Source organism: Barbus barbus (assembly GCF_936440315.1).
Source record: "Barbus barbus genome assembly, chromosome: 19".
NCBI lineage: Eukaryota > Metazoa > Chordata > Actinopteri > Cypriniformes > Cyprinidae > Barbus > Barbus barbus.
Window position 1 is genome coordinate 3283441 of NC_136747.1, and position 14442 is coordinate 3297882.

Consider the following 14442-nt stretch of genomic DNA (forward strand, 5'->3'; position numbering starts at 1 on the left):
TGTCGGGACCATTATTATTCAGTATATACAGTTCCGTCCATAACTACTGGAACAGTAAAGACAAAATTTCTCTATTGACTGTGGAGTCAAGAGATTTGCAAATATGATTAAAAGATGAATATGAGACAAAACTACAGAATGTCACATTTTTATTATTAACTGTTTCAACACATACATGTTTTACCAAATAAAAATAACAGCACTTTTAGAGTTCATCCCACTCATTGATATGAGAATAAGTATTGGGACAGCTGAACATAAGTGAAGTGAAGTGAAGTGAAGTGACATTCAGCCAAGTATGGTGACCCATACTCGGAATTCGTGCTCTGCATTTAACCCATCCAACGTGCACACACACAGCAGTGAACACACACACACAGCAGTGAACACACACACACAGCAGTGAACACACACACCGTGAACATACACCCGGAGCAGTGGGCAGCCATTTATGCTGCGGCGCCCGGGGAGCAGTTGGGGGTTCGGTGCCTTGCTCAAGGGCACCTCAGTCATGGTATTGAGGGTGGAGAGAGCGCTGGACATTCACTCCCCCACCTACAATTCCTGCCGGCCGGAGACTCGAACCCACAACCTTCGGATTACAAGTCCAACTCTCTAACCATTAGGCCACGACTTCCACTAGGTCATAAGGCAGATATAAAAGATTAAAAACTATTATTTAGTTGCAGATCCCTTGCGCACAATCACAGCAGTGAGTCTGTGACCCATAGACATCACCAGACTTGGTCTCATCCTTTGAAATACTTTTCCCAGCCTTTAATGCAGCCAATCCCAATTGTTGCTTGTTTTGGGGAGTTTCTGCCTTTACTCTCTTCTTCAGCTGGTGAAATTCATGTTCAATCGGATTTAAATCTGACTTGGGCAATCTAAGACTTTCCATTTCTTTGCCCTTATAAACTCCTTGACTGAACTAGCAGGGTGTTTGGGGTCATTGTCCTGATGCAATATGAAGCACTTCCCAATGAACCTGGTGGCATTTTCTTGAATATTGGTAGGCAAGATGGTTTTGTACCCTTCCAAATTCATTCTGCTACTGTCATCATACATTAAGTCATCAGTAAAGTTGAGAGGGCCTGTTTCAGAGACAGCCATGCATGCCCATGCCATGACACCACCTCCACCTGCTTTACAGATGAGGCTGTATGCTTGGGATCATTTGCAGTTGCCTTTTTTCTCCACATTTTTTGCTTTCCCATCACTTAGATAAAGGTTAATCTTTGTCTCATCGGTCCATAAACACAGTTCCAAAACTCTTCTGGCTTTTTAGCAAACTCTAATCTTGCCTTTCTATTTTTGGTGCTGGTCAGAGGTCTGCATCTTGCTGTGTAGCATCTGTAATTCTGTGTCAAAGTCTCCTGAGGACAGTACATTGTTAGAGCATCACCCCAGCTTTCTGGAAGTTGTTGGTGATTTTACAGACACATCTTTTAGGGTTCATTTTCACAGCTTTTATGATTTGTCTGTCATCAACTACTGTTGTTTTCTCAGCTGATCAGGTAGTTGTTGGTTGCTGGTGTCGCTGGTGGTTTCCAAACTCTTGATTTCTCCATGCCCTTTATATTTGCTATAGCTCTAATTGACTTCCTCTTTTCTTTTAGCATCCAAATTGCTTGCTTTTCTCTCAAAGTCAGCTCCCTCATCTTCATCCTGGGTTGTGTGTGTCATCATTGAATGCAAGATTCAGAAAGCAGAAGTAATGGAAATAACTGATACAACACATTTCCTGCTTTTAATATCTGAATAATTAATGCAACAGGACACAGCTGATCACTTAGAAAGACCTGTGAGGCAACTGTTCCAATACTTATGCTCACATCAGATAGAGGGATGAAACTCTAAAAGTGATGTTCTTTTTATTTGGTAAAACATCTGTGTTGAATCACCCAATAATAAAACGTGACATTCTGTAGTTTTGTCTCATATTCATCTTTTAATCATATTTGTAAATGTCTTGACTCCACAGCCAACAGAGCGATTTTGTCTTTACTGTTCCAATACTTTTGGAGGGCACTGTATATAAATTCCCTTGATTTTAATATTGATAAAGCAAGGTTCCATTTCTACGCAGATGATACTATTGTATACTGTTCAGCTCCCTCAAAGCAAAAATCAGTGACTGCATTACAGTCTGTTTTTTATATTATATTTATATTATATATTATCCAAAACAGGTTTCGTGCTTTAAAGTTGGTTTTAAATGTTGAAAAAACTAAATGTATGCTATTTTCAAATTCTAGAACTTCTTTAGAGAATTCTATTGTTCTTCAGACTTCTCAGGGGAGCCGAGTTACGTCAGTGTCAGAGTACAAATATCTGGGTATTATCATCGATAACAAATTACGTTTTGGTTCACATATTAAGTATCTGAGTAAAAAAATTAAAGAAGAAGTTAGGGTTTTATTTTAGAAATAAGTCATGTTTCCCATTTAAGGTGAGGAAAAGGATGTTGTTTACCAACATGCCTCCTCTTATCTTCCTTGGATGCTTTGTACCACGGTGCTCTGAGATTTATAACTGATTGTAAATTTATAATGCATCACTGTGAATTATATGAAAGAGTTGCATGGCCTCCTTTGAGAATACGGAGAAAAATGCACTGGCACTTGTTGATATATAAGGCAATTTTGGGTCATTTGCCAAATTATCTATGTTGTTTTATAAAAAGAACTTTGATTGGAAATCATTCATTACATTCTCAATCAAATTATAATTTCTGTGTCCCCTTTGTCTGATAAAGTTCTGAACTGAGCTTGGTAAAACCTCTTTTAAATATGCTGCCACCTCAGATTGGAACCTTCTCCAAAAGGAGAAAACTTGGTGTCTTATAATTATTTTAAGTCCTTAATATGTAATCTAGAGAACAACTTAACGGTGTGTAATTGCTTTTAACTGGTTATATGTTGGTTTGTAATGTTTGTTCCCTATCAGTCGGTCACTCCGAGTCACGTCGGTGACCGACGAATTGGGATCTCGCTTAGAGAGACCAATCCCCTACGAGAGTATCTAAACGAGCCAATGCACATTGGCATGCGATTATTGCATCCAGCTGCCGCTAATCACAGCGTGAGTATAATTAGGCAGCGGGTGCAGCGCATATTCAGCTTTTCGCTTCGGAGCCGAGCGGTTACATTGTTCTGCTCCTAACCTCTGCTGACGAGTGAATTCAACGAGTTAAGCACGCTCTTTGGGAGACTCTCGTGCTGGCGGTACGGCGCTTCAGCGGCGGTGGTTCTTCCTGTGTCGAGTGGATTGCACACATCAGGCTGCACTACCCCCTGATTGTGTTGCAAGTGGCCATCTCCCCTGTGCGCTTCAGCACACTGAAAGAGTGATTTCTCTAAAAGAGCATTCACGGGTGCGTCTTTTTAAAGACGACGTTGCATCTGGCAAACTCGACGTTGCGTCTTTGTAAAGACGAGTTCGGTCTTGCTTCAGACAACGTGTCACCCGTGCGTTTCTGGATGCGGTCGTTACCTGGTGCCGGGTGATGGTCATGATCACTGCCTCACATGCCTGGGCAGTAAGCATGCTGAGGTGGCGTTCGTGGATGAGGCATCTTCTCATGGTGGGAAGATGATCATCTTGGAGTTGCGGGCCAGGCTCCGATACCTCGACAAAGGGACGGAGCTCTGTTGCCCCTGCCTTGATTTGGCTCTCGTTCTGGCTGCAGACAGACGGGGACCATTTCAGGCGGTGGCATGGTGGCAAACCCTTCAGGGAACCAACCCTTGAGGGACCATCGCCCCTCTTGCGCTCCAAAACCAGTTGAGCTGTCAGTGGAGCGTGCTGGGCCCTCTACAAGGGGAGCACCAGCAGTTACCCTGGCGCTCCTCCCGATTACCAGACGTGGACTGCTGCATCGGAGGGTGAGCTGGAGATTTCTGGGCAAGAAGATTCGGCTGTTGCTGCTCCGGCAGTAGCAGTGCCTGAGTCGGATCTAGAAATCACGGCTATGCTTTCCTGGGCCACTGAGAGGGTAGGGCTCGAGTGGAGATCCCACCGTGTCCCGAGCCCTCGAGGTTGGACGACTGGTTTCTCTGGGTAGTTTGCGCTGGTTCTCAGCGCCCTGCCCCAGTGCCTCTCTCCCGGAGGTGCATGGGGAGTTTACCAGGTCGTGGATGGCACCTTTTACTGCCAGAAACCGCCCTGCTAGCTCCTCCCCCTCACCACCCTCGGTGGTGGCGCAGCTAGGGGGTATACGGGGGTCCCCCCGGTGGAGCGGTCGGTTGCGATGCAGTTGTGTCCTAATACCGTCTCCACTCGGCGGGGCGAACCGTGCCTCCCCTTCCGGGCCAGTAGGTACTCGTCTGGTCTGTCCGGCGGTGCTTATATGGCCTGTGGGGAAGCTGCCTCCACCTTTCGCTACGGCGTTACTGCAGGGTCCTCAGGCTAAAAGCACTGAGGACATGCACGGGGGTGGTTACGATCCGGAAGCTCTGAGAGCTTGTACCTCGGGCCTCGCGCTACGAGCGACGAAGGTGACGCGGTCTCTGGGTCGTGCGATGTCCACACTTGTGGTCCATGACGTTCACCCCTGGCTGTGTCTGGTCGACATGGGGACACCGACAAAGTATCGGTTCCTCAAGGGCCCTGTGTCCCAGACTGGCCTCTGCGGCGACGCAGTCGAGAACATGGCCCAGCAGTTCTCGGCTGCTCACGAGCAGGTTGAGGCGATCCAACACCTCCTGCCCCGGCGGGCAGCTGCTGCCTCCACCCGTCCGCCGGCTGCAGCGCCCCAGCCTGCTTGTCGCCGAGGGCGGCCCCTGCGTCCGTCCCTGCTCCCGCACAGCATCCACAGCAGCTTCCAGAAGCGGTGCCGTTGAGCTGGGCGTAGGCAGGCCGCCCCGCCCGTCCTGGCCCCCGTCAAACCTGGCAGTGAGCGGAAGAGCAAGAGGCACAGGATGGGCGACCCAGAGAGAGAGAGAGGACTGCTTTGGGAGGTGGCGGATGCGCCTCCCCCTCCCCCGGTGGAGGGCCGGGTGGAGATTCTCCTATTTCAAAAATCTCGACAAGAAGCGGTTGTCTCTGCCCTGGGTCCCAAGAGGGCATGGAGAGTCGCGGACGGACCAACTCCGGACCGCGCTCATCCTCCTCTTCGCCAGCTGGCAGCAGTGGGCGGTTCGAGAGCGTCATCAAAGGCCCTACTCACGCACCCTCTGCCAAACCTCGGAACCAGGTAAGCGCGCACCGAACACTCAGACCCCTTGGTCCACCACGGGCCGTGTTCCTGTGTTCCACCTCGCTGCCCCACCGCGGGTACGTCGGTGGTCCCGCTGCTCCGCTTGTACGGTGTCTGGGTGCCTGTCTACCCAGCCCGTCTTGCTGGCTCCAGTGGACCATCTGACTCGGCTATGCGGTTCAGTTTCCTCCCAAGTTCAGGGGCATCCACCTCACAGCAGTGAAGGCAGCTGATGCTCATGTTTTGTGTGGAGAGATCGCTGTCCTACTGGCGGAGGACGCGATGGAGCCGGTCCCTCCAGCCGATATGAAGACAGGGCTTGCAACCCTTACTTCATTGTGCCCAAGAAAGCGGTGGGTTACGACCAATCTTGGTTCTGCGTGTCTGGAACTGGGCCCTTCACAGGCTTTCGTTCAAGACGCTCACGCAGAAACGCATCTTTGGGTGCATCCGTCCCCGAGATTGGTTTGCAGCGGTCGACCTGAAGGACGTGTACGTCCATGTGTCGATTCCTTCCGCGCCACAGGCCATTCCTGCAGTTTGCGTTGAAGGACGGGCATATCAGTACAAGGTCCTGCCCTTTGGGCTGTCCCTGTTACCCCGTGTCTTCACGAAAGTTGTGGAGGCAGCCCTTGTTCCCATGAGAGAACAGGGCGTTCGCATTTTCAACTACCTCAACGACTGGCCCATACTGGCTCAGTCTCAGGACCAGTTGTGCGAGCACAGGGATTTGGTGTCACACCTCAGCCAGTTGGCCTTCAGGTCAACTGGGAAAAGAACAAACTCTCCCCAACGCAGAGGATCTCTTTTCTCGGTATGGAGTTGGATTCGGTCAGTCAGACAGCACGCCTCACGTAGGAACGTGCTCAGTCGGTGTTGAACTGCTTGAATGCATTCAAGAGCAGGACAGCGGCCCCACTGAAACAATTTCAGAGGCTCATGGGGCATATGACAGCTGCAGCGGCAGTCACGCCGCTGGGGCTGCTTCATATGAGGCCGCTTCAACACTGGCTCCATGGCCGAGTCCCGAGGTGGGCGTGGCAGCGCGGCACTCACCGGGTCCAAGTCACACCGGCCTGCCGCCGAACCCTCACCCCGTGGTCAGACCTTTCGTTTCTGCGGGCAGGAGTGCCCCTGGAACAGGTCTCCAGGCATGCTGTGATTTTCACGGATGCCTCCACCACCGGCTGAGGTGCCACGTTCGACGGGCTTGCGGTGTCGGGGGTTTGGACGGGCCCCCAACTGCACTGGCACATCAATTGCCTAGAGTTGCTAGCGGTACGTCTGGCCTTGATCCGTCTCAGAAGGCGTTTACGAGGCAAACACGTACTGGTCCGCACGGACAGCACTGCGACCGTTGCGTACATCAACCGACAAGGTGGTCTGCGCTCCCGTCGCATGTCGCAACTCGCCCGCCACCTCCTCCTCTGGAGTCAGAAGCATCTGAGGTCGCTTCGTGCCATTCATATTCCGGGCTTGCTCAACCGGGCAGCCGACGAGCTGTCACGAGCTGCGCTCCCCGGAGAATGGAGACTCCATCCCCAGACGGTCCAGCTCAGCTGGCCGTGGGGCCTTCGCAAGTATGCGTCTCCCCCAGTGAGCCTTCTCGCAAAAACAGATACTATGCAAGATCAGGGGGGACGAGCAGCAGGTCCTGCTCGTGGCGCCGTACTGGCCCACTCGGACTTGGTTCTCAGAACTGATGCTCCTCGTGACAGCCCCTCCCTGACAGATTCCTCTGAGGAAGGATCTACTGACTCAGAGACGGGGCACCTTTGGCACCCGCGTCCAGACCTAAGAAGCTGGAAACTTCATGTCTGGTCCCTGGACGGGACGCGGAGGTTCTAGGTGACCTACCCCAAGGGGTAGTTGACACCATCACTTCGGCTAGAGCGCCGTCCACGAGACAGGCCTACGCCTTGAAATGGAACCTGTTCGTCGAGTGGTGTTCTTCTCACCGAGAAGACCCCCGAAAGTGCCCGATCAGAGTCGTGCTTTCCTTTTTGCAGCAGGGGTTGGAGCTAAGGCTGTCTCTCTCCACCCTTAAAGTCTATGTGGCTGCGATTGCTGCCAACCATGACCCCGTGGAAGGGAAGTCGGTGTGTAAGCATGACTTGGTCATCAGGTTCCTTAGGGGGGCAAGAAGGTTAAATCCTCCATGGCCCCCCTCCATACCCTCTTGGGACCTGTCTCTAGTGCTCAAAGCACTACAGCAGGCCCCATTTGAGCCTTTGCAGTCAGTTGAGCTGCAGTTGCTTTCAATGAAGACTCTGCTCCTGCTTGCATTGGCCTCCATCAAGAGGGTAGGGGACCTGCACGCATTTTTGGTCGACGATTCGTGCCTCGAGTTTGGGCTGGCTGACTCCCAGGTAATCCTGAGGCCCCGGCCTGGCTACGTGCCCAAGGTTCCCACTACTCCCTTCAGGGACCAGGTGGTGAGCCTGCAAGCGCTGCCCTCGGAGGAGGCAGACCCAGCCCTTGCTTGCTTTGTCCCGTCCGAGCGCGGAGATGCTACGTTGACAGGACACAAAGCTTCAGGACCTCAGACCAGCTCTTTGTCTGTCACGGAGGCCGGCAGAAGGGGAAGGCCGTCTCCAAGCAGAGGATGGCCCACTGGATAGTGGACGCCATCACCCTGGCTTATCAGGTACAGGGTGTGCCCTGCCCGTTCAGGTTGAGAGCTCACTCTACTAGAGCTGTTGCATCCTCCTGGGCGTTGGCTCGTGGCGCCTCGCTGGCAGATATTTTTAGAGCTGCGGGCTGGGCGACCCCTAACACGTTCGCTAGGTCCTATAGCCTTCGTGTGGAACTGGTTTCCTCCTGTGTTCTCACCTCAAACGGGTAGAAGCACTGAGAGGTTCCGTTTTCGGGTCGGCTTGCTAAAACTGCTCCAGAGAGTCCGTACTGTAGACCCTGTCGAGTTCCTCCATCCCCTCGGCAGTCAGATGTGGCGGAGCATCTGACGCTAGGCCCTCACTCGTTGAATCCATGAGAACCGGTAGAGGGCTGGGTTCCATATGAAAGGCCTTAGTGGACCCCATATGTGTATAGTCCACGGTATAGCCTGAGAGCCGTGTTTCCCCGGCAGGTCTTCTGCCAAATTCCATGAGGAACAAATTCCTCTAATTTCCATATGCGCCTAAAGGTTGATCATATGCGTAATTGCTCCGGACCTCCTTCGGGAAGGGCGAGCTTCCGCAGCGTCCGGTTCCAACTGGAACGGGTACGCTTTTTCCCAGTGTTATCCAGTCTCACTGAGTGGGTAGTGCCATGGCAACAGTAGCTGGTCTTCTGTGCTAGCCCTGACCTGCGCCAAAAAATAGGGGCACAGGAGGCTTCCACAGGACACTGGAAGGGGCAGTATCCGTGGCCCTTTGGTAGGGATCCCAATTCGTCGGTCACCGACGTGACTCGGAGTGACCGACTGATAGGGAACGTGTCGGTTACGTATGTATCCCTCGTTCCCTGAAGAAGGGAACGGAGACGTCACGTCCCGTCGCCACGGCTGCTGTACCACCGCTGAGCGGCCGGGTCACCGGCTCGGCTCCTCAGCGAAAACCTGAATATGCGCTGCACCCGCTGCCTAATTATACTCACGCTGTGATTAGCGGCAGCTGGATGCAATAATCACATGCCAATGTGCATTGGCTCGTTTAGATACTCTCGTAGGGGATTGGTCTCTCTAAGCGAGATCCCAATTCGTCGGTCACCGATGTGACGTCTCCGTTCCCTTCTTCAGGGAACGAGGGTTACATACGTAACCGAGACGTTGTAACTATGTTGCCAGGACACTCCTGGAAAATAGATTTTATTCTCTTTTAATTTTAAGTGAGTCTTTTTCCTGGTTAAATAAAGGTATAAGTCTACACAATGTAACATTCCTCAAATTTTGTTGAGAAAAAAAAAAATGTTGTTGACTAGATGGGTGGCTATCAAAGCTTATATAAGGGGACTAATTGGTTACACAAGTAGCAAATTTACGAAATTCCTCCTCCGCATGTCATACAGTCCAGATGAATATAATAAATTGTCTACTAATAAAGCCATAAATAATTTGAGCAGGGTGAAAGGGCTGGAATTTAATGAATACTAAAGGATCTTTCTCAGATATATGCATTGTAAAAATGATGTATAAGAAAATGTACATCATTTGTTTTAGATCAGTGAAATGTTTCTGTCTCTGATGTTGAGCTTTAGACCTGGATGGCATCCCTACAGACACCTATAAACACTTGAAGGTGTAATGATCCCCCTATTTTAGCACTGGTAGTTCACACTTCAGATTTAAAATGACTGTCTCAACTACAAGCTGTTTGAAGAATCTGTTGAAACTGCTTCGCTGCCGCCCTCACTCTGCAATACTCCTCAGGGAAGTCAGGGAAGCCACCTACAAAGTGTGACTCATAATTAACTCTGATGAAAAATAAAATAAAATGAACATTGCAAGAAATTGCAAGAAGGCCTAAACAACGTTTATCCTCTCTGTTTACATCATACATATGTGTGATCTGCAATACTGTGTTTGTATTAGATATTGCAAAAAAAAAAAAAAAAAAAAAGGAGAAGCTGTTCAAGTTTGATGCAGAAAAACTGACACATTGAATCATATCAGTCTATGGTTCTCTCTATCACTAAATAAACCTAAAATGTCAATAGGTAACACTTTATTTTAAGGTGTCCTTGTAACACGTATCATGTACTTACTATTATAACAACAATTAATTATGCATAATTACATGCAAGTAACCCCAAACCAAACCCTAATCCTAACCCTATCCAAGTACATGTAGTTAACTAATATTACTCATTATACTAATATTGACTATACTAACACCATTGAGAAATCATTCCCAAATCCATCAAGAGAACGAACAGCAGAGTGAAATAAAGCAACACACGTCACTCCCAAACGAGCACGGATCGTAAGCCGACGCTTACATGTGTTCATGCTGACAGCTGAGCAGTGAAATATTCCCGGACTAAAGCACTTAAACACAATCGCCCCATCCGACAACCTCTGCAAGGCAAATAAGCAATTATGTTTGTCCCCCGACTAATTGAAGCCTGGAGAATGAACTACAACATGATTAGCATAAGAACACCTAGACTCTGTTAAGAGCGGAGAGAGTTTACACACGCTAATGACCGCTGACTGAGAGAGAGGACGAGGGACAAAAACAAACCCTGAAAGTTTAGACAATCCCCTCAACCAATCTCTACACTGCCACCTTCAAATTCTGTCTGTGCTTGCAGATAATGAATGAAAGAAAAGGCCACGTAAGTGTACTTAAAGAGAACTCACTTTGATCTTTAAAAAGGGCACTTTGCAAACGTCAAATTAAATCAGGTTTTAATTATCTTTTGTCATGCTTTAAAGAAGTGCACTTATTTTGACTAACTTACTGCATGAAGCACATATACAGTATTTGAATATAATTTAAACTGTTGTGTGAGATTCAATATTACATTTGAAGTTATAATTTAAATGAACTAAAATGCAACTTTTTACAAACATGTAACTACAAATACTTTAATGTCATTTTCTTTTGAAACTTGCATGGGATTTGTTTTACTAATTTAATTTTTCCACATTTCGAAGACAATGCAAAAATATTTATGATATTAGATAAAAAGGTATAATTAAGTCCTACTTAAGTGAGTCAAAAAGCATTCTAAAGGAAGCCAATTGCATTTAATATATAACATACAATACATTTTAATTTGAATGCAATCAGTTTGCAATTAAGTGTCCAAAAACCATACATTCAGTTTAAACCTATATTATTTTACTATATTATTTCCGAAACAAATAATATTTGAAATACTAAATACTATACTCAAGTCTTTTTCACAAGGGCAGTAATGGGTTTTTTTGATGATATATTTAACCCTTGTGTGTCAATAACAAAAAGTTACACGTAGGTCCATAGTGGACAAAAATGTCCATGTAAAAAAAAAGCTGTCATAAAAATTTGAAGCTTGGGAGCACAGACTTAAGTTTGGTCTCATTTTAAAGAAGACCCATGTCAGATGTTGAAGTAAAAAAGTTTAAAAAGTGAAACAACAGCAACAAAAAAGTTAAAGAAATTTAATGGGGGTAAAATAGTCAAATTTCTGTAAAAATACACACTGAAAAAAAAAAAAAACTGAAAAGGACAAAAATGTCCACAAGGGTTAAATACATCTACATTGTCCCTGTATCACATTAAAGCATATAAATCATATTTTTCATGGTATAAACACCACTTCAGATGTAGTTTAAAGGCTAAATATTAGATTGATATGCACCAGTTATTTAACCTTATGTTTAGTTAGTTATTACTTACTCTTTCAAGATATTTTTTTCCCATTTATGATGCCTTATAAATAATAATGCCTTATAAATACCTCATACTGTGTGATCAGACCATTGGGCTCCAATGGCTCCTCCCACTTCAGAAAGATCATATCATCAAGTGGGGTGAAGGTTAAAGATTCGGGTGCAATGCCTCCTGGGACTGCAGGAAACAAGAGGAGAGAGTCAGAGTACGATCAGATCAGTCTTACTAAACAGAGTATCAGACACAGCTGAGATGCCACAGGTGGAGGTGAGACTACAGGAGAGGGGAAGACACCACAGACCCATCTCATATCTGTGCGCAGCGGTATATGCTACGACAGACGATTCGTCTTCTTTACCAGCAGACCGTGTGGAAGAAAATAGGGCAGATTGCAAAAACAGAGAGAAAGAGAGACTCATTTTTTAAGAGAGAAAAAGGGATCTAACTTCCATCCAGGCCACAGTCATCCAGCACGGCTACAGGCTGAAGTCGTCTCATTATGGATAGTTAGGAAAACTCAGGCGATAGTGAATGCTATGAGCTGTAGGAAGATTGACTGCCATATTCAGATGCAGAGATATGGATAGTGTTGAGAAAACAGGGCAGAAGTGTTAAGGAAAGATGATTTCCCTTATGCAAACACAGATGGGAATTGAAAACTAGTGCAAAATTGGTTCTATTGTTAGAACCTGAGCACACAACATAAATGCAGGTAAATGTAGACAACACCTATAGATGTTTGGTATATAGATGTGGCACACAGCAACTGCTATTACTGCAAAAATGCATCAGTGACATCTATATGAAAGAGTGGAATATGCCACACGAGGCTCTTTTTTTTCCATAGACGGCTCTCAGACAAACTCAATTAAAGGCATGATTGCAATTAAGGACATATTGTCTACTCTTCCCCCCCTTTTCACAGAAGTACTGCATTGCTAACGGAATTAAAGGGGTCATATGATGCAATTTCAAGTTTTCCTTGCTCTTTAGAGAAAATAAAAGTGCAACCAGAAACAATGCTAAATACCAAATTAAATAAGCTTGTCAACTTTTAAAAGAGAGAAGATAACACTTCTCATATATTTTGTTGTTGATGTCAAAGGCTGTACATCCATTCAAATGATACGGTATCTGATGTATTTTGAGTTGAATAGAATTGTTGATTATGTTTTATTTGTTTTGTGTGTTCAATTATTGGCTGCAAAACTCTGAAGACTGCAAATGTTATTTGTGCATTTACAAAACTGTCAATTTTCTTATTCAGCATATGCTATTTTAGAAATTGTGCATATTGTTTGGCTTATGTGGTTCATGCCGGTACCAACACTTTTTTAAGGCATATTTCATGTTGTACAGTAAACAATTTTGGTACTGTGGCCAAAAAAAATCTGTTGTAAATAACTGGGAAGTGAGTGTTTTTTGAAGCGTCTCTGACAGCGCTGGAGTTGGCAGAAGACTGCTGATGCCGCTCGGGATGTGCTGAGATAAAGTAAACACTGACTAGACCTTTCAGAATCTAACCAAAAATTCTTCACTTTCCATGCATTTCCCACCTACAGGTTAAAAAGCAGAGAGAGTTTATATCCCTGCTTCTCATTTCTCATAAGTTCTCTGTGTCTTACTGCAAGCATGCTGACTACCAGTAATTTAACATTACCCGCAGAATTAATTCATTCATTAACTGCAGTTCCTCATGTTGTTTCCAATTAACCAAACACATCAAACGCAAACAAGCTCTATCGCTGTACAAAACATATGAATAAACCAACAGAAACGATGTTTTTAATTTCAGAAAATGATAAATGGCGAGCATTCATTCCGAGCTGTGTTCACTTTCAGATGGGAGGTTTTCACTTGACCTCTTAAAGCATTTGCATGAGAATGCAAACCCGTGCCACCCGACACATGGCGTATAAATAAAAATGCAAAAATAAGCAAAAATCTTTATTCCATTTTGCTGGTGGCCTTAGCTTATTAATTTTTCATATACTTCCATTTAAAAGTATGATCTTCCATTTAATTATGCTGAAGCGTGGTGTTCTGTGAGTCAATATTTGTGTTGTTGCTATAATTGGGGTTTGAGCACTGCGGGCAAACTGGGCCCTGCTGCGGTCGTCACATCATAATTGCTCAGATAAATACAGGCCTTTGCAAAGATGGATGGGTTATGGCTACTGATCCGTGCCAAAAAAAAAAAAAAAAACACCTCCGGGTAAATGAAACTTTAATCAAACTCAGAAAGTTTATGAACAACATGCAGATATGGAGTATAACAATGTGATTCTTCATCAGAAGGGAAAACACTCACTGAGTTTGTTCTGAAGAAAATGGTTCTTAAACACTAATGGATAAGTTGTGTTATGAGTTTACAAACACAGTCCTTGAAGTGAAAATGATGGTGCTTTCAATCAAGACAATACCGACTCATTAAAACCTCTATGAATGCATCTGCACAAGGTCTATTCATTTAGTGCTTGATTTAATAATGTTAATGTTCCCCCGCATGCTGAAGGCTGGTTTTCATAGTTAAAAAGTCAAAATGATTGATTATGTAACTTAAATTATACAAAATCTTGGTAAATCGAGGAGTGAGGAGTGATAATGTTATTATAGAGGATATAGTGGAAAAAAAAAAAAAAAAAATATATATATATATATATATATATATATATATAAATATATATTCCTTAAAACCATTGAGATTTTTAAAGGTCCCATGACATGCTGTTTTTTGGATGCTTTTATATAGGCCTAAGTGGTCCCTAGTCCTGTATCTGAAGTCTCGTTCCCGAAATTCAGCCTTGGTGCAGAATTTCAGCCACTACGAGCCAGTCTCAAAATGAGCTTTCCTTAGGACGAGCCATTTCTGTGTCTGTAGCTTTAAATGCTAATGAGGAGGAGAGAGGCGGGGCACGGTCA

At 45.8% G+C, this 14442-nt stretch overlaps 1 protein-coding gene across 1 annotated transcript in view; it reads right to left on the bottom strand.

The window, feature by feature from the left end:
- LOC306885840 (receptor-type tyrosine-protein phosphatase U-like) overlaps positions 1-14442 on the bottom strand; it is a gene marked incomplete at its 5' end in the record, with an annotated part of 272816 nt that overhangs the window by 96911 nt on the left and 161463 nt on the right. The window contains one exon of the mRNA XM_079442620.1: positions 11588-11697. Within this exon, the coding sequence (XP_079298746.1) occupies positions 11588-11697 (110 nt within the window). The remainder of the gene's footprint in view (positions 1-11587; positions 11698-14442) is intronic.